Below are 21,317 nucleotides of genomic sequence, written 5' to 3' on the forward strand. Positions count from 1 at the left end.
ATGGGAATTCATGAACTTTTATATATTTCTTTCATTCAGCCTTAAAATTGATATGGTTTATAGTTCATAACTCATATCTGAACTTTTATTAATATTTGATAGAGAAATATAACACAAAAACGAACAAATGTACCTCCTCATCAGCAAGCGCGTTGATTAAAACAGAAGCTCGTCTCAATCTTTGTGCAGTAACAATTTTACGCTCTTTCAATCTTTCCTGTTCTTGTACATTTTCTTCAAAACGTTTTCTCAGTTTATCAAGATGAGATTTGATTTTTGTCAAACTAGCCTGAAGAAAGCAAATGCAAACATTAGATAACATGAAAACCTCAAATTTCTACCTATACTGTTGAGACAACAAAATTATTGTTCATAATAACAGTTCATCATCACCTGCTTATCCTTTAAATTTGCTTCAGCAATTTGCAAAGCTTCTCTTGCCTCTTTTACTCTACGTTGTTTGGGTTCGACCATTCTTTGTACATCGTTATAATGTTGTAATGCCATAACCCAAGTACATATTGACATGCAGGCTGATGAAACCTGACAAGCAATGAAAGGATAGATTCATTGGAAGCACAAGGCCCAAAAGAGTGTATATTCAAGGGCATAGTGGTTACCGGTATGTTTGTCTGGTGAAAACATAAGTTTTGATACAACATGAATCTGAGTGACAAAATTTTCACGACTCAATAGGGCAAGATAGTAATTCAGAAATGAAGAAAACAATCAATTGTTGCGTGTCCTCTGTTGCATAATGACTAAAATTGTGCTATAACTACCACGAGACTATGTGCTTGTTGGTTAATAAAAATTATCAACATTGAGTTCCTATCAGATTTCTTTCTTACTAAGCCCATTTTATAATTTAGATCAATATAGGTACTAAAAAAAATAAACGAAACGAAATTGTAACATCATACGCCAGCTTTGATACAATATATGACATGTTGATGTGAAAACAAAGCAATATTTTACCATTCCAACTTTTTCAGGAGTAAAATCCGGATTCTTTGTCACTTTTCTAAGCCTTGCAAATGTACGATCAGGCAAACCATCTCTGTCCAGCATAATTAATCGACGTAAAAATCCTTGATCAGCCAGTAGTTTTTTTGCTGTTTGCCAATCTGGTTTTTCTTGCAACAGTATACAGACAGCATTCATTACAGTGGCAACAAGTTCAGGTGGTTTTTGATAAACTCGGATTTCAGCAATGTCCGATTTATCAAGTGCATCCAGAGCAGTAACTGCTTCCTGCGCATCAAAATTGTAGGATAATTATAGATAAATATCAATATAAGCTTGTGATGACCATGTTGGAATAAAGCATCTTGAGTTCAGACCCTGCTAAAGACAAGGCCCACATACTCCACTTGATTCAGAGTGCAATGAGTTCATATGTCTGATTGATTGCTCATAGTGTAAAAAATTTGTGAAGAGGAAAGATACAAAGTGACTGAGGGGTTTGAAAACAATGTAGGATTCAAGATTTTCATAGAGTGTATATGCCAATATATGCCAACAAGGCCCAACACTAGAATTTCATGCTCATGAAATGTTTTGAGCTCATAATATATTAGTTGTAACTAATATTTTAATAGCACTGACAAAAAGAAGAAGAATATAAACACATACCTGAAGAGCAGGCAAAACAGACTGAAGATCTCTAGTGGCTTGTTCTGCATACTCTTGAACAATTTGAGTTTCTCGAGCCATAATTTGTTCTTCATTTTTGACAATTTCTCGAACCTGAATCGATATGATGTTATTAAAAGAACAAGTAAATCATGAGGAAGTGAACGGTGGTCGGAGGGGGTGGGAGGAGACGGCAAACGGTTGACAGTTGAGAGAGAACATATTGTACGAAAATGGACACACACCCTAAATTCAAAACACATATCCACACAACGCCCAGCAGTGTTTTTTTCAAATTTTCGGTTTTCGGCCTTTCGTATTTAGAAGCATCTTTCGTATTTGAAGCAATAGACTTCGTTTCATAACTTGGAAATTTCGTATTCGGGGCCTTTCATTAGTGGAGGTTCTACTGAATTTAATTGAAAAGACAAGAATCTTTCCGGTTCGAGATCGGAGTCACTTAAATCTAAGATGTGTAATCTGCAATATCAACACAGCTAAGTCTAATGCTTTAATCACTAGGCCATCGCACCATTCAAAATATGTACTATGTAACATTGAATTTGAGATATTAGTCACAAAACAGTTCTTATGTGAAATAAGGTACTTAGTATATGATGTTTACTGAATAAATTTTCCTGCTTAGATTTAAGGTATGTAAAAGTTACAGAATTCATTTAAAATACATTTACCTGATTTACAGCTTCTGTATCCTTTTTGAGTTGGGCCATTAGTTTTTCAGTATCCATTGCTTTTTGTTCAATTTTTGGACCAAGTTCCACAAGTTCTTGTTGCATACTTCCAACCATTGATTTTGCTTCTGATAATCTTGTTAAACCGACATTGAGTCGATGCAAACTGTTGTCAAATTCCTTTCTGTTTTCCGAAAGCATTTTGGTGAAAACCTGTCAAATGAATCAAATCAACAAAATAAATATTTAATAATAGAAAATATACTAAAGAAATTGAAGCAACTCAGTGGTTGGCTTAACAGTTCCATTTTGAGCAAGTATCCTGGGTGACTAAATTTTGAGCTAATAACTTTTTTCTCAAGTTTACATCATGTCACAAATACAATGACAATATGCCACAATGAGATTTCATGACTTCCCTATTGAAGAGGTATTAGAAAGGTGGTTGAACCATATGGAAAAATACATCCTTGTTCATTAGGATTACGAATAAAATTGGGAAATAGGAATAAGTTGAAGATTTTATTACTCTGGATTGTATGTAATCCATATGTAGTCAAGCAAGTTCTAAAAAGTAATCCAACCATTGGGGTAAAAATTTCATATTTATTAATAGCAGATGAGACAGCTTGATTATATGTCCAATCATGACTTATTGTACAATTACCGGTGTAGAACAGCTATGGATATAGTTCATTGTTCCATATGCAAGAATTTTGGCATTCACACTGACCAGTGGTACGTGGACGCCCTGTGATAGCGAAAAGAAAACAATTTTCTTGCACACGTTCAAACACAGTTTTATTTCATAGAAAAAAGTCACCTGTATGAACTCCAGGTAGCTGCTAGGAGTAGTGTAATAATATCTTCTCATTTCATCCCAAAATCTTTTGCCAGCTTTTGTAGCACTTGCATGTACTTTCACACATACTGATGCAATTCTATCTAGTAATGTTGGAGTCAAAACTGCTGCGGATGACACTCTCGATGATGACTGAAGAAAATGATAACTTTTTATATAGTGTCACACGACCTTGATCTGAGTATGACTATGCAGCATATAAAGTTAGGAAGAAGTTCAAGTGGAAAAGAATATTCATTCAATCATACGAACAATGGAAATTTAATTAATATTCCTTATAATCCCACTATCTTACACTGATTAAATATATAAATGATATCCCAACGTTCATACAACAGAGCAGGTAAACAGCAGGATAGAGAAAAATGGTTCGACTAGTGGTAATGCCCTTCTGAGAATTAACAGTTAGGCAATGAGTGCACCAGATGTTGCTCCAATGATAGATATGTGAATCAAGAAAAAGACATCTGGGTGCAATTGCCTAAGCCCTTACAAGTTCCAAACTGGTGGAAAGCAAATATACTGTATAATACGAATCACAGTGGGCTTATATATGGTGCTATAATATTGTGTATTTAATTGTAAGTCAAGTTTTTTCCCCTTGTTTTCCTTTTACTTTAGCACCATATGAAGCAGTTACAACAAGGATGCTTGAACGACATATATATCACAGATAGACATTAGTAATAGCTATCCCATGAAAAGATTATGATATTTTTGTTTAACACTAAATAAGCTTGATTTTCTGCGATGTTTATATCAGTTACAATGGCTTATTTTCCTATCAAAGACAGAAACTGTATTTTTATTTTTTTGTAGTTACTATAAGTTCAGTGACCCCTGTAACTTTTATTATCATTTCTTCATTTAAAGTGAGTAATAATGTGAACCTATTTTAAGTAAATTATCACTCTGGTTTAAATTTCATATTGTACAATTCCAATAACTAAATGTTAAATCAATATAACAAAGTATCAGTGCTAAGTTTTTATCTTACTTTTGATATTTTCTGTTCAATTGGAGAATCATGATCAGGTGTTTCAGATTCCCATCTTTCCAATTCCATACTTTCGCGAGTAAAATAAGCTTGAGCAACACTTATCAATGCTTCACTTGGCCATCTATCAAACCTAAATGCAAGTTTTCACAATCCAGTCATCAATGAACTTCAATAAAATGTTTGGGATTGTATATTAAAAAAAAAAATTCGACTGAAAATGTCCTTCCGTCACTAAATGATAAAAACAAGTTGGAAGTTTATTAGGATATTTTTATGCTAAGAATAAAAAATTCTTATATAGATCATGTAAAGAAATTATATTTCCGATTTAATATCAGGAACTATGTTTTGTGTAGTCATATTTGAAAGTGAAAACAACAAAGGGAATATCACAAAAGGTAGGAATTGCCATACAGTCTTTCAATTATCAATTAAATCAAACATCACAGAGAATTAAATAGATACAAATTACATGTTACACATTATTAACGCCGTCTAATGTGTAACTAATGATGTAGATAGTAGATGACAAGCCCATGAGATATATGGATTGATAAAGCTTTTTTTATTTACTCTCGGAGTTATGCATGATCGATGCTTTTGCGGCAGTTTTGCAGGCAAATAAGGCCTGAACTTGTTAATTACCAACCTTGTATGCTTACATTGCGCCACCCAACCGTAAAATACTCGTAGGATAATTGCAATCAACCATCCCAGTAACTATTTATCAAACTCAAGTTATATTTTGTAATATTATCTCATTCTCACCAGTCGATTGTGCAACAATTTACGAGAGCAGGATGAGTACGACATCTTTGTCTGAAAGAAGATCCGACAGGACTCAAAGTTAACGCAACATGTAGATTGTTACGAACTCTATCAAGAAAGAATCTATAGACAGCAGTTTGTGTATCTGGTATATCAGCTTCAACTGCTGCCTGTTTTATATCCATTAATATTGTATCTAGTTCTTCGCCGTCAAAAAGATCTGGATCTTCTCCTGTATAGAATAAGGAAACATGGCGTAACAAGTCTAATTTTAATTAAAATGATATATAGTTGAGTAGACTAGGTAAAGAAGATTGAATAAATACTGTTCGGCAATATTTTGAATATGCGATGCAAATATATATGTATATATAAGGTAAGTGATTAATTTCTGAAAAGTGATACATGCAATAAAATGAAAATTGCCAAATGTTTTCTTATATATATTTTTCATACTTCTTTCACTCTGAATAAGGATACCTAAAGCAGCCACTGCTTGGTGAGGAGCTGCTATAGTTTAGAAGAACTGGTATATTTCTGGTGCAGTATTGCCTACCCAATTTATTACTTACCGGTATAACCCGAGAACGTGGCGGGCATGAATTTTGAACATGATAAATATTATATTGATTGAAGGTAACAATAACTCGATTTTCGGAATAAAAAAAAAAACAGATATGTAAAAGTGTTGAAGAAGAGATAGATGTATGAATGAGAAATATCCGCATAAAAACAACAAAAATAAAACCAAGTGCTATCGGCTGGGTTTCTGTGTGACTAACTACCCGTACTTACTATTCTTCTATGCTTTTGCGCCGTCCGTATGCATATAATGCAACGATGCTGTAGCAAGAGTGATATAAATATTCTAAGTGATGCAAGAGTCTTGAATCACATTGAATAAAACCAAGTGTTCAAAAACTGACCTGTATTCAGGATACAATTAATGTCTTCCAATATAGTTTCGTTGACAATGTCTGAGTCAGTTAATAAAAATACAGTAGGACTATTATGAACACCAGTCATTCTGAAAACTTTCTTTAATTCTTCACGGAAGTCATTATATGAATATCCTCGAACAACTGATAATCTATAAAAAGCATGAAATTATTTTGAAGTAGTTTTAGACCAGCATATAGACAAACATTATATATGTTCTCCATTAGGTTTGATACAAAAATATTTCAAGCAGTGCGAATATAAGGAAACCATTCGAATTTTTAAATCCTTTCTTGTATGCCTAAATAATGTATAAACATAGAAAGGAAAAGCAGTATGTCTGTTATTACATCTAAACTAAAATTCCAAACTAATTTATTTTTTTTAAAGTTAAGTTTTTATAAGTTTCACAATCCTAAAAAAAACTATGAATTTTTATTATTTTGGTCCGTTAAAATTTAAATATATTTCATATGAAAGTTTTACCAATGCTTTGAGAATTAGTGCTCTTCTTAATCAATGTTTGATTGATAACTTCCTCTTAATCAAAGCATATGAATTATTTCCACCTGGTCTCTAAGTTGACTGTTTTCCTACATTGTAAATACAAATAAATTCTTTCTAAAATACATAGAAACATACCTGTACAGCTCACATCCGGCAATTTGACTTGATAATTTACAAGTTGTAACTTTACCAGTACCATCAATACCAACCAACAATGCATGACCACCAGGCTGTCGGAAAATTCTAGAAGCTCTGATAATATGACCAACTGCTTCATTGAAAAATACTAATGGTGCGGCTTTTATGTTCCCAGCACTGTCAAAAAATATGGATGAAGTTGAAAAACAAACTTGTAAATATATTTCGGTCCAACTACAAGCTTTTTCGAGTAAGGGAAATATATGTATGATTATACATCGAAAAGAAATACTCTACTTCTACATACAAATACATTAATACGTGCAAATTTTAAATATGAATGATTTTTTGTTTATAATTGTGTATTATTGAACAGACTTGGTGATGGAGAAAAACGTAAGAGACCAGCGGTTACGTAAACCACTCTACGACAGCAAGGAGTCCAGCAATCATCTTGCACATACTTGGCCTCCATGAGATTCGAACCTGCGAACCTACCAGGGTAACTAAAGATGTGATGGCAAAATACTCCAAACACAATGCGGCAACAGCCAACTGATATTTGATCGTTCTTTATGCAGAATATAATCTATCTATAGTCAAATAATTTAAAAAAAAGGTATGAATTTTATATTACAAAACCTTTTTCTACTTTGACATTGTCATAAATATGCGACTTACCTGATTCTCATATAATATTCCATTAGTAATGTATTTAACATTCTACGATCTGGCAGATGTCGATATATACGAGATGCAACAGGTACATTCATATCAAGAAAATCACCAAATATCAATGGTTCTGACTCTAATTTCTCAGCAGTTATTGTTATCTAAAACAAAAAATTAGGAATATAAAAACTCTGCATTACAATTAAAGCAGTGGTTCTCAAACTTTCTAAGCTAACAATAACTAGGTAACAATAAGATACAAATAACAGATAGTAACGCGAAAGTATGTTTCATCAAAAACTACACTGAAATACGTGGATAGAATGTAAATATCCAAAATAAAAAAATTTGAATATTCAAAATAAGGCAGGCAAGATCGAATTTACCAAATATTTGTATTTTTAATTAGCTTCACACACCGTTGAAAAATTGTCTATGCCTCTCTCATGGACCACGCCCACCGTTTGAGAAACGCTGAATTAAAGGTTTGCACAAAATAAATTAACAAAGAGAGTTAGCTAAATGATTCCAATATTGAAAAATCCAAGTGAGAGTACAGAATTTTCATACAGAATTTTTTTTATTCATGCTTTTCATTCTGAACAAGTCCCTACGCAAGCATCTACGGATATCTGACAATATCTAAAGAATATTTCTTGAAGACCAAAATCTTTACATTTCAGCATTACCTACCTAATTTATTACACCCTGGGTGAGGTGGTGGACATGAGTTTTCAACCCTTGATGGGTTATTTGTGATGCCAACATAGTTGAGAATATATTTAATATTATTATTCTAATATCTTTGCATTACTACGAACCACTATTTTGATAGTTTTAGTAATAAAATGCCTGTCCACATGAAAATTTTAAAACTATTCAATTATGGATAAATTTCTTCCACATCTGGCGCGAAAAATACATTTACCAGTAATACAATTCTGAGTGGAAAATGGAAATATTTCGGCCTTAGTTGAAAAGTACACATAACATAAAACTATAATACTCATTTTAAGAGAATTCATCTAATATCAATAACATTGATTACATCTAAAAGAATACCTCTTTATGAAAGTCACTCTAGACTCTATATACCTTGAAATAGTTGTGTAAGTCATCAGATAAGAAATTGAAAAATGTTTTTCTATCCTGTTGATCAATCAATCTATCATGAAACACCCGAGTTGCTTCGTGAGCAAATAAATGAGCAATTGTTTCTCGTGATACAATCACAGTTTCATTAGCCTGAAATAAGAAAAAAAATTATTCAAGTTTATTCAGTTTATCAAGTTAAGCTGGGTAACTTATCATGTATGCAACTGATAATTGAGTCGTTTGCAACTTTATTCACCCATCTTATTAACTATTCTCTCTCCAATAGAAAATTGAAATTCTGCACTAAAATGTACTGATAAGGCCAGGCAATAGTTCTAATAATACAGCAGTGATTTTAATTATCAATTAGTATCCTCCATATTTGAAAATTTAAAACTAAAAATTTATGATAATCAAATATCTATGTTACAGGCAAATCCAAATTGTTATCTAAAGTATTCAGATGGAATTTTGTACTTGAAGGTTATGCAAAAATGCCTTAGGAGTATATGAATTAAAACGAAATAACAAAATTTAAGTAATATAAATCGCTGCACAAATGTAACATTAAACTAAATATGGATTTTTAAAATTAAACTACCTGCAAAACTCCTTTTATAATTGCTGAGAGATCTCTCAGATTAAATGTATAATGCGATTTATCAGGTGTCGGCAACATTCCATTACACATTTTATAATAAACAGCAATTGCAGCACTGACTAGTTGTGATCTGCATTCTTTTACTTCTGGCATGAAATCACGACTTTCCATGAAACGTCCTAGTTGTACCTGAAATAGATGATTTGTATTGGATTTTCCTATTTATCCAGGGGAAGAAAGTCGATATGATGGGTCAATCATATGGTGAAGCATGACCTCTCGCCTTGTCACCATTCCATGTTGTGTGGGACTAGTTACAAATTGTCAAGTCTGTATTTCATCAATGTTAAAGATTCTCCAAGCCTGAAGCTAATTTTGGAATAATCATATTAATAACCCTGTTTCAAATTTAGAGTCCTCATTTTAACGAACTAGTACACACTAATATAACGAAACATAGCACAACACCCAATCAGGGAAAATGACAAACAACCTATAACATTACATACTTGATATATATGCTGCATTGATCTAGTAGAAGGTTGAGGAATTGCAAGTACTGTGAAATGTTTCAATAATCGAGCACTGATGACATTTCTTCCTCCACCAGGTGGTGCTGCAGATGCAGCAATTGTAACATCAATCACATTTTTCCAGGACAAACGTTTCAGATCATAAAATCCACCAAGCTCCAAAAATTGTCTAAAAATGAAAAAAGAGTAGGGAGAATGTCAGATTATACTGTTGCAAAGATAAATGATCAGATTACAGTATTTTATACAGGATATAAATTACCTTAGTAATTCAAGAGGAGGTTGAGCTCCATATTTTTCAGGTGTCGGCATATTCAAATCATTGATAAATGCAATCGCTCGCTTTCCTCGAGGTGGACCAACTGTTTCTCGACCTCTTTTCACCAGTTTGTGCAGGATTTGAGCCTAAAAACAGAATATTGAAGAATTACCGTAATCAAAACAAGTAACAGCCACACAATTTCGATTCAATAAATTTTAATTTATTTATCTACCTGAGGTCTTGAAGGAACAGTCTGAGCACTAAATTGTATTGTGCTCACAACCAAGTTGCCAGATTTTGCTTTAGATTGCTGTGAACCTGAAAAGGGTATGGTTAAATGTATAATTTGTGCATTCAATGCATTAACTTTAATTTTTATCCTTTGAAAAGGTCTTAATTAAACACAAGAAATCTAATGGAATGAGTAGTAGCGTCACATGGGAGAATCTAAATAACTCAACTTTTTCAAATTTTTTATCTGTTAAGATATGTTTTTTGCTTGTATAAAATATGAAAAAGATGTGAGAGTGAAGGAAATATGCAAAATTGGTTGGTACACAAGAGAGTTGAAACAAAGTGGATAAAAAGTAGTGAAAATTAGCAAACCAATCAAATCAGTGCCTATCTTAACATTCCTTCATTTCCAAATTTGAAACCATTAAATATATAGGCTATAGACTTTTATGTGTTTTTTATCAAACATGACCCAATTTATAATATATTTTATATTCAAAAATATTATTCTAGAATTTATTCGGAATGGTAGATTATTTGTTTTTTGCCAACCCTGCTTATAATACTAAAATTTTTCTTCAAACTCCGTCATCAGTTTTACAATGGATTGCATCAAATATGATATAACTGAGTATGCAGAGAGTAAATTAACATTTACTTTATTTGACGGATAAAAGGCTTCATAGAAGTGGTTTCATATTTGAAAAAGTCTAGCAAAAGCAAGTTTATTTTTTAAAGCGGGTAAAATCAGTTGTTCATAAATTATGAAAGCAAAACGTAGGCACATAGTTCAACTGGGGAATGGAAACCAAAGGGAACCCAATCTGGGTATGGAGCAGCGACACCCAAGGTTCTGATATCTAATTGAAAGTTCAGAATAAAATTTCCGCTTTTGGTCAAAATTCAATCTATGATGTGACATTCAACAAATAGAACTTTTCAATATGGGAAAAGAGAGCTAATGTTTCAAAATTGTAACAAAACAAATTCTTTGTACATTGCTAAATTAAAAAACACAAATTACCAGTAAGACCAGGAATCTCTAGTTGAGCATCACTACCAGATGACACAGATGGTTTCACTTCTATTAATCCAAGATTTGCAATATTTTGTAAAATAGTTGATGCTTTATCTGCATTGTGGAATATTTCACCAAGAACAGTTCCAGGCTGAGTACCCATTCCATTTGGTTTGTTCAATCTATTCAACAGATTCTATGAATAAAGAAATGGAAAATCAATTTTAATGTCGAAATCATCTTGTATGTACCGGTATTACTTCTAATTATAGTATAAAATATTTCACATCTTCTTCCAAATCATTATAATATATGTATATGTATCATCATAACAGATGTGAATTTGGATTGATTTTATTAGTATAATGGATTCTATAGCATTAGGAGGAAACTTAATGCATAATTCAGTTTATAAATAGGCTTTTGGTTACAGATAATAAAGTTTTAAACCTAATATATAATACCTGTAGAAGAGCAGTTTTTCCAACTCCACTATCACCAGTCAGCAACACAGGTTGTTTGTTTAAAAGCAAAAGAGCCGACAAGAATGAATATCGAATCTAGAAAATAAAGAAAATTCATATTTTCATATGGTTTCACTTTGAAAGCACGGTAGGTAAATTGTTCTATCATTAATCTGAATATATTACGTAAAACATTTTAATCTCCCAAAGTATAGGCTGTAAATATATTTTGACAGTCCAGCATTATTGCTTCTTGTAAGCCTGTTTCATCAGTGAAAACCTCCCTATCAACCTTTAATTTGATATCAGAACCCTGGGTGTCGCTGCTTGATAACCAGCTTTGGTTTCCTGCGGCTTCCCTTCCCCAGTCAAGTATTCAAGTGTGTCAGTCAAGTGTGTTCAATTTATTTTTAAATTGAGCTGTTTGAGCATGCTACTTTTTTACAGGATGGAAAATATTTGACTATGACTTTACAGGGTTCAGGATACTGAAACAAAGATAACTTACTGTATCAGTAGTGGGAACAAGAGTAGACAATGTATCAGTAGCCGGTGATTTCTTATGATCAGAATATAAACCCATCGTTTCATTAACCATTGAATATGTCAATCCTCTTGCAATCAAGGATTTAGTCTCGGGAACAAGATCTTCCCAAGGAGTGAAATGTCCAGTCTAGAAAAATTAAAATGATATATTGAAGACAACTCAATTTCAATAACATTTCTTTAGAAAAAATGAGATATAATGATGAGATTCATGAATGTAATATAGAGGGTGACCAAAAAAAAACAGGTCATTTAGAACATAATCTAGAGACAACATACCTTTTGTGTAAAGTATCCTAGATTATTGAAACTTTTGGGTACAATCATACACAAATAGAAGTTAAAATGTTCAAGTGTAAAATGACTTTTCCTCATTTTCATAAAAGCAATTAAGAAGTTTCTGAGTTCTGTGTTATTAGGATGACCCATCTTCAATTGATGGGAAATGTAACACTTATTAGCAAAGCAGGCTTCTGGTACTGAAGCACGATACAATAATCAAACTGATAATCCAAAGCTAACTATCCAGCCTTCGTCAATCACTTTTGCCTTCAATGAATCCTACCTGCATGTCTACAAAGTATGAGAAAATGGAACGACTTCCAGATGGAAAGTTTACACCAAGTGGAGGTTCCCCTTCGAAAGTTTCATGAACAAAATGATCAAAATCATAACTCATATTAATCAACATTTCATCTCGACCAATCACAGTACTGCTTATCAAAGTGTCATCTTCTTGATCATCTTCCCTGGGATGAGAAAATGTCAGTTTATTCTTGACAATACATTTTTATTTTAGAGAATTTTGGTGTTGTAACATTCATTCATATATCTTATCAAACAATGAGATATTAATAACCAATCATTTTCTAAATGTGTATGGTCCGTTCTCAAATTATAGCTTGGTAGCAAAAATATTATAATTAGATAGAGAGAAGGAAATTTCTCCTGTATCAACGACAAATTAATTTTCAAAATTTCGCTGATCATCTTACAGGAAAATAACTAATAAATGTGCTGCAATGTAGTGTAATAAATTTCATATCAGCCTGTCAAATTGTTGCATTAGATTTTATTATTGTACTGGAACTAAATGTAAACTAATTGCTGACAAGATAAATCCAATAATTAAATGACAAAAAAGAGCAGAACCTCTTTTCAAAATAGAAGTAAAAACAAATTGATTTTCTCATTTGTGGCAATAAACAGAATAAATACCTTCAAACAAAGTACAGAAACAGGACTAGCAAAAAATTCAAGTATCAATTTCACATAAAATGCATTCAATTACAAATTTGGTGAAATATAGAAAAAGATGTGAAGTTATGAATAATCTGAAAGTAAAATACATACATGATCAAATTTGTTAATTTATTACTGTTTCTACCTGTTAAGAGTTCCCCCAATACTCCATGTAAATGCAAATACATAAAGTTTTCCAATCAGAACATTCAATTTATCAGGATGTTTTTCCATAAACCATTTATCACCCTTCTTCTTTTCAATAATGTCTTGAGAAATTTTGACTTTATGAATATTTTTTGATGATGAACGTGATCTTGAAACATTGGCAGAATCATCGTCTTTCTGTGAACAAAATGAAAAATTATGTTGAACACAAGTTAAGAACAGTTCAAGTGTTCAATAAATTTTCCTCATTTTCATTAACAAATGCATAGGTGCTGTATTTTTTGGTTCAACAAGTCAAGGCTATATAGAAAAAATTTACATAAGTTTGTTAATATGCAAAAAAACGCAACCTGTTCCTCCTCATCAGGTTCACCAAATCCCCCATTAGTTTCCATGAAAAAAATAAAATCCTGAAGTAATTTGCATAAACTAGATATCAAGCTTGTGCTAGGAACAGGTAGATGTTGAAGTTTTCGTCGTCTTTTGACAAGCTGAAGTCCAGCATCAACACTCAATTCAAACATAGACAACAAGTGCTTTTTGCCTGAATTATAAAATATTTTGTTAGTGTAGCAGAATTTCTATATTCATTACAGGGGGTCAATCACATAGTGATCATGAAGAACTCTGCGGACTATGGCAGATTTGAAGTAAATTACAATTCTTTTGAACTACGTCTTTGATGTTTAAAAGCACGAAATGGGCCATCAGTCAAGCACAAAACAAGAAGTTTGAGTTAATCGATTGCAAATACTAACAACTTACCATACTGTGGAAATCCTTTTGGTAAGTGTGAAAGCCAAGATGTAACGTATGGACGCCATCCCAAATCAACTGGATCAAGATAAACCATGGCACATCTGCTAATGGTTGCTGGACTTGCCTGATAAATATTTCAGAAGTTAGACAAACAAAGACATGAACAAACTCAACTAGGTACTAAAATTTCATGCAACTACCTCTGAATTGCTAAACAACAGTTTGAATATGGAATTCCAGTTAAGGTTAAGATACATTTCAATGCAAAAAGATTATTAACACAAGGATTTGGAATACAAACAATTTTATATAATCCAACATAAAAATTAAAGTATGTTGTGACAGATAGTAAAAGCAAACAGTTGTTGATGTACCAGAATTTTATATATATTCAAGGAGTGTCTCCATATCTCAATACTTTGAGATTGAATTGTCAAATATATTTTCAATCAGAGATCTTTTTCACAATTAAAAGCTAATAAAACAAGTCTCACAAGATTGAAACAAAAAATACGGTAATAGTCAAGTACCACTATTAAAAATTGAAATATCAAGTTGCTAGTGACTAAATATACCTGGGATAGGTCATCAACTTCAAACAAAAGACGAATTCCGTCAGACATAGGAATTCGTTCTCCATTTGCCAGACATAAGGTCTTTGTGTCATCTAACACTGTGTTGAGATTTTCTACCCACATTGTATCAACAGGACCATCCAATATAATCCATCTCCATTCTGGATATTGAGTTGGATCATTGAGATCTTCTAAACGGCTGAAGTGAAGTGTTTTCTTGATTATTATATTGCATTTGTAAAACATGCGGCGGCCTAGTGGTTGTAGCGTTGGGCTTGACTGCGTTGACATCGCAGGTTAAAAATAGTGGGTTAAAATGACATGCCATGCCCCTCACCAGAGAAAAGAAAAAATTATGTAGGCAATGCTGAACCGGGAAGGTCATACATTTCTTCCCAACAGTAGTAGCTCCCTGCTCACAGGGACTGCTTATACGAAGCCTTGTTCAGAATGAAAGCATAAGCAGTGAACCCATTTAGACCAACATACAATTTCACTTGGTGGGCATCATAGGATCACCACACATATACTTATATATACTTTCTTGAATTTTGAAAGTAGGACCAATATGAATAGATGTAGGTATTTACAATTGAGTTTCAAAAGCTATCATTTTGATATACCACATTCAAAAAATGTTTTGAAACTTTTACAATTCCATGGTACTCACACACTGGATAACAAAGGTAAAGTTCTGTGAAGTTTATTGTACATGAAAGATTCATGCTAAGAATGAAATACATCTCTGATTCCCCATTAGTATTTCAAAAAGTAAGAATTCAACAGTACATGCATTGAATGTGAACTGGTATTATTTTAACTGGTAACTATATTTATAACCATTTATTAAAACACAATATCAAGACTATACTTTGCGTCACATATCAGTGACATAAGGTTCTGGCTATAACTTGTCAAAGCTAAGATCTTTTTGACAAACAGGTATCTTTGCTTATTCGTCTCATACTTGTTGAGAGCAGATGTATAAAACTTTTAAAAGAGAAAAAATGTTATAAAAAAGTTATAAAAAACTAAAAATTATTGAATAAACATAACTTTAGCATATTTTGATATTTCAAAAATTGATGTTTACATGCAAAGTGAGGCTTTCCAGGTTTATATAAAGTTTTCTAACCTTGGTGGTTTTGGTGGTTCAGTTATAACAGAACTGTGAGTAGCAGAACTTGCACGACTTGCATCACTTGGACTTGCCTATAACGATGAAAATGAAGAAACATGCAAATACATCATGCAAGTGATAGATACTCATGCAAAGAAAATTAGGGCTTGAATGTGTGTAGTACAGCCCCCCCAAATAAAAAATAGGATAGGAGAGAATTTTTATTTTGATCTCAGCGAGAAGGAAAACAGACGACAAAATCATATGTCTCAAAATAAACTAAAATATTTTTTTCATATTTGTGAATTTAAGAGTAAAAAATGCTCTCATTTCAAAAGTACAGTGTTTTACGGACCATAAGGCGCACTGAGTTAAAAACGCATCGTCAATAAATTGCTTAGATTGGGTTTTTATTCGGACATAAGGCGCACCGGACCATAAGATGCAACCAGTACTGGTTTCAACTGCAGACAATAAAGCCTAAAGCACTACCTGATCCATACCTTAGGCGCGTCGACTTACAAAGCGCGTTATCGATTTTTGAGAATAAAAAGTATTTAAAGCGCGCCCAATGGTCTGTAATATACGATAATAAGAATTACTCAATGCTTAAGTGAAGTCTCCTGGATAAAAAGAAGCTCGCTGAAGTGACATGTGGCAAAATGTGTATTTAAGAAACATATGAAGAATTTCGAGCTACGCTTTGGAGTGATATGTGTATCTACAAAAGTGATGTTATATCAATAAACCAGAGTCACAAGAAATTGAAGAAAACAGTGTGAAATGTAATCCACTTTGTGAAATTTTATCTGAGTTAACTCACTGCATGTTCGTGGAATGATACAGATGTTGGAGGTCTTTCTTCTGATTCCTTATTTCCTGACATTTCCTTAGCAATCCTGCATAAGCAATAATGCAAAAAATCATAATAATATGCATAAATTTGTTGTGTATTATGAATAATCTATATTTCTATTTTCTTCTAAACAAGATCATCCAAAGAGAATTTCAATTTGTGAATTTTTCAAACTCACTTTCTGACAAAATGTGCAAGAAGTCCATCTGACCATTCCAATGTATTAGGATCAGTTTGTCCATATAATTCTCCTAGTTGCATGCATTTTGGATTGAGACAATAACTTTCAATGTTGCGTTTTCGTCGAGTGTTTTTCTAAAGTTAAAAAAGTGTAACTTGAAAAAATAAGAGGAAACAACACTTTCCAAAACACTTCAATTGGAAGTAATTAACAAGTAAAACTAAAACTAATATCACTATGCATTGTCTCTGAATTTTCAAGAAAAGATCATGAATATAGTACATGGAAGATTTGAGTAACACTACAAGCAAATTGCCCTAAACTAAACTTTTTTCCAAGCTTTAATCGACCATAATGTCAATGACATGAATAGTGAGGTACTCAATTGTCCAAGTATATAATCGCACTTTACAAATCCATGACTGCTTGCTTTAATGCTTCCTTTGAAGCGAAGATGTGTACAACTACAAACCATAAAAATATATAGAATATCACTACAGTTTTACAGCGAAACAAATCCCTAATATGGGATAGACTAATCGCAAAATATTAATATTAAATTGACCATAAAGGTAGGGCAGTTAAATCATTAAAATAAACTATGATGATGTTGTAGCTCAAAATGTCGAGTTAACCACCCATTTTTAGAACCGTACCCAGAGTGTATAAAATTCAATAGGCAATATCAAACTGGATTAGCTCCTAACCTAGCCAGTGGATCCTGGTGCAGTGCATATAAATACGTTGTATAAAAAATGTAGCAGTGGTAATCATCAATACTTACTTAATGAATAATTTGGAATACTCAAGTTTTTAGAAGCATAATCAACATTTGAATATGAATGAAAACCAAAAACATAAAACCCACCTCATCACTGACATGGTATCCTGGAGCTAGTGTCGGTAATATACCCAGAGCTTTTTGTAATATATTTCGAACTGTAGTTTTTCCACCTCCTGACGGTCCAACAAGCATCACACCATGTCGAACAAGTAATTGACTATGCAATTGTATAACTTTCTGGATTTGATTTGGCCATTTCTCGGTTCCTAATTCACCGACCACATTGTCAATAGCTTGCTACAATATGATAAATGAATAATTGTAATAATACAAAAGCAAATTTTGAATTGACACATTTTGTAGCATAAAACAATTGAACAATTTTTTTGCTATTTACATGAACATGTATCATCAGTATAAAATAATAGTAAATCTGCATATAAAATAATATAGCTTTTACATGTAATGGTCATGTTACAAACAATATGTTACCAAAAAATTGCAGGGTATACATACCGATAGGCCATTTTACGGTAGTAATACGGTAAAATATTGAAAACAAATATTAAAATATCAAAACAAAAAATGTAACTACATATATGGTCAATCTTCTGATTTAGTAGTAATTTCGAATAAGCTTAAAAAAGAATGTTTTAAACTACTTAAATTTTGAGATACATATAATATTATTTTGTATTAATATTACAATAGGCACCATATCCAATTATGATAATTAAGAGAAAGTAGGAATAGAAATGCACATTCATATTTTACATCTTAATTAGGAAGAATACCTCCAGCAGTTTATTATCCATGCTTGGAGGTTCCACACCTGGGAATAAATCGAACATAATGCTTTCAAATAACGGAACGTCTTCTGCTAAAAACTTAGGTAGATTTGCATCACGTAAAGCATGAATCAATATATAGGATTCCTGCTCCGATATTTTCTTTTTTCTTGCTTCCTCTTCATCAGCTCTCTGTATGAACATAAATAGGAATGAAGATGGATATATATGGTTACCACAAATGCCATTTTAATGGCTTCCCGAGTAGGGGACTGGCTATTGGGCTACCATACAGATATCAGATTTAATTTGTAGGGTAACTGCACAAGGTGTATACTGCCAATCAGCAAGCATAGCCTACTCTACTATCTACTAACATATATAAATATAGTTCGGGGTGCATCAGTGTTGCATTCAACTCCTCTATTAGTACTCTTTCCATTTTTATTTGGGGCTGAAGACCCTGTTTTAATCAAATTACTAAAAAAAAGAAAAATTCCTGGGAATACAGGTAAGACAAATCTTGGTTTAAACAAGACTTGAAGGTTAAGTTATTTTAAAATAGATTATTTTGAAAAAATCATGTTGTCAACTTTTGCAGAGAATTCGGGTATGTTTGCATTAAAATTTTGATTTATGACAAATTACATTCTGCTACATTGCAGAGAACTGATTAATTTACATCGTATGATTATAGAATTGGCCTTCATTTAATTATAATTCAGAATTCTTAAATATGAAGATAATGGCATGTTAGATACTAATTGAAGTTCGTTAAATACAACTCAATAGTGCAACCTATGAACAGGCATAGATGGTGATGCAAATGTTGTTACAAATTATGCTTTTTAACAGGTAATAAGGTAAAAACAGTATAAACAGTACTGTTTAAAATCCAATATTCAAATGATAGTCATAAACGAAAAGAATTATTAAATGAAAAAACATCTAAAACATAAGTCTTATTTATCTCAAACTTACAATTTCAGACGATATACTTTCATCATCTTCTATTCTGCTTAAATTTCTGTTGAAAGCTACAATTCTTTTCTTCTGTCCAGCCATGATCAACACTGATTTTATTGCTCTCATACCAAAGTCATAATGATCCTGTAGAGATTAGAAGGGTAGCAAACATGAAAAAACAGTAATATGTTGCGCAGGCATTCGAGGAACTGCCTATCCTTCGTTCCATGTTTCTTGTTTTGCAGGATCTATTTATGATCTGTCTCATAACAATGCTTGAATCAGTTGAAGTCAAGAGTTCATAGCAATAAAAAAGCAAAATCTTATTCTGGGCAACAGAAGTTTTACCAAGATATCAGTTGGTAATAGTCTAGTTTCATCAGGTATATATATATATTATGCTTTAACGAAAACCTGATAGAACTTTTGCTCTTTTGTAGTTGCAATGATGATTAGTTGCAAATGTTTTGTTTTTAGAGATTCCTTATGTTAAAACCCTAATGCATTGATTAATTCATCTCCTATTTTGTTTGGAAAACTAAATTGCTTATGTTAGACTAGAACAAAATATGATTGTTCCAATTCATTTGTAAGCAGCGGAATTCAATCAACTTGGTTCAATATAATCCAGTAAGCTGTATATGGAATACACGCAAGGACGCAACAACACTTTATTACATTGCCTAGAATATTATCCAATGTAAGTTAATTATTGATGTTTGACATGCAAAGTTGAGAAAATTATTATATTCATCTAATGGATGACAATTTCTTGTAGTCTGTTGAAGAAATAGCAATTTACTAAAAGATTGATATCTATTTTAAGAATGATTTTTCAAAGCAACTGAAAAGAACTTCAAAACAATATTAGCTCACCAAATATCACCAGATTGACAGCCATAACTATTAAACATTGACTGATGATTTTTTAAAAGTTTTAATTCATACAAAGAGCTCAAAAGCAAAGAAATTTATCAATGTTGGATATAGATAAATCATTCACTTATGTTATTATTTTAAAGAGACATTCGTACCACCTACCTGTTGAGATAATTGCTTGCTTGCCAGATGATACAGGTTAACAATTTTACGTGACAATACTTTGGCTTCATGAAATCCTTCAGAATAAAGAATAATTTCTGCAATCAAAGCATAATCTGGCACCATCATAGCTACTGGTCTGAAGAGTGATTTCAAGTTGTCAGGTAATTCAACTCTTCCTCTATAACCAGGATTCATAGTGATGAAGAATCCACAGGAGTGATTAAGTCGTATTTCACGACCTTCAAACATGAATCTGTAAAATAAACAACTTTTAAATTTAATTATGTTCATAAGATCGCTTTCTTTGTTTTGTTTTTGTAACAAAATTAGTCGATAAAACTCTCAAGCATGTGCTAAATGAATCATCAATAATCCCAAACCCGGTTGGACTTATAGTTGTAGGAAATCTTGAGAAAGATTGGGCCTTGATGCACACAAATAGCAAATATACCTTGTCTGCCGAAGGTGGGGTGAACTGAGCTTGAAGAGCAGCCAAGATTTGTTATATATATTGATGAACATTTCAAATAGTTTATCATGATCTAATTGTAAAATTTTGTAATAAAATTTCCTAGAACTTTTGAAAAATCCAAATTGTTTTCTTCGTAATATCCAGATGCATATAATAAATTTGGGTTAAATCATGATTCAATACAATGGATGGATAAACTTTACAGAAAAAAAATGTAATTTCGATTATACTAGTTCTCAAAATAGATATTTTTACTGGATGTTATCAACTATCAAGTTCTATATATATTCTCAATTATATATTTGAATGATGAGATTTTCATTACATTACAACTCTTTTTAAGGGTAAAACAGTTTACTGTTATCTCTCCCTGCCCTATTCCTGCTAATAAAGGAG

The 21,317-nt window shown here is 32.2% G+C and overlaps 1 protein-coding gene across 1 annotated transcript in view; it reads right to left on the reverse strand.

The window, feature by feature from the left end:
* LOC120325869 (dynein axonemal heavy chain 6-like) overlaps positions 1-21,317 on the reverse strand; it is a 75,188-nt gene that overhangs the window by 26,033 nt on the left and 27,838 nt on the right. The window contains exons 38-68 of the mRNA XM_078111765.1: positions 20,447-20,702; positions 19,421-19,549; positions 18,446-18,631; positions 17,736-17,948; positions 16,865-17,001; positions 16,654-16,729; positions 15,846-15,922; positions 14,711-14,909; positions 14,142-14,259; positions 13,727-13,920; positions 13,354-13,553; positions 12,532-12,715; positions 11,929-12,093; positions 11,421-11,516; positions 10,963-11,152; positions 9,937-10,022; positions 9,705-9,847; positions 9,419-9,611; positions 8,910-9,098; positions 8,309-8,458; positions 7,223-7,374; positions 6,539-6,718; positions 5,884-6,047; positions 4,958-5,189; positions 4,187-4,319; positions 3,151-3,321; positions 2,328-2,540; positions 1,636-1,749; positions 979-1,254; positions 394-543; positions 134-289 (exon numbers count right to left, since the gene is read on the reverse strand). Coding sequence (XP_077967891.1) covers positions 134-289; positions 394-543; positions 979-1,254; positions 1,636-1,749; positions 2,328-2,540; positions 3,151-3,321; positions 4,187-4,319; positions 4,958-5,189; positions 5,884-6,047; positions 6,539-6,718; positions 7,223-7,374; positions 8,309-8,458; positions 8,910-9,098; positions 9,419-9,611; positions 9,705-9,847; positions 9,937-10,022; positions 10,963-11,152; positions 11,421-11,516; positions 11,929-12,093; positions 12,532-12,715; positions 13,354-13,553; positions 13,727-13,920; positions 14,142-14,259; positions 14,711-14,909; positions 15,846-15,922; positions 16,654-16,729; positions 16,865-17,001; positions 17,736-17,948; positions 18,446-18,631; positions 19,421-19,549; positions 20,447-20,702 — 5,122 coding nt within the window. The remainder of the gene's footprint in view (positions 1-133; positions 290-393; positions 544-978; positions 1,255-1,635; positions 1,750-2,327; positions 2,541-3,150; positions 3,322-4,186; positions 4,320-4,957; positions 5,190-5,883; positions 6,048-6,538; positions 6,719-7,222; positions 7,375-8,308; positions 8,459-8,909; positions 9,099-9,418; positions 9,612-9,704; positions 9,848-9,936; positions 10,023-10,962; positions 11,153-11,420; positions 11,517-11,928; positions 12,094-12,531; positions 12,716-13,353; positions 13,554-13,726; positions 13,921-14,141; positions 14,260-14,710; positions 14,910-15,845; positions 15,923-16,653; positions 16,730-16,864; positions 17,002-17,735; positions 17,949-18,445; positions 18,632-19,420; positions 19,550-20,446; positions 20,703-21,317) is intronic.

Source organism: Styela clava, chromosome 4 (genome assembly GCF_964204865.1).
Source record: "Styela clava chromosome 4, kaStyClav1.hap1.2, whole genome shotgun sequence".
Classification (NCBI taxonomy): domain Eukaryota; kingdom Metazoa; phylum Chordata; class Ascidiacea; order Stolidobranchia; family Styelidae; genus Styela; species Styela clava.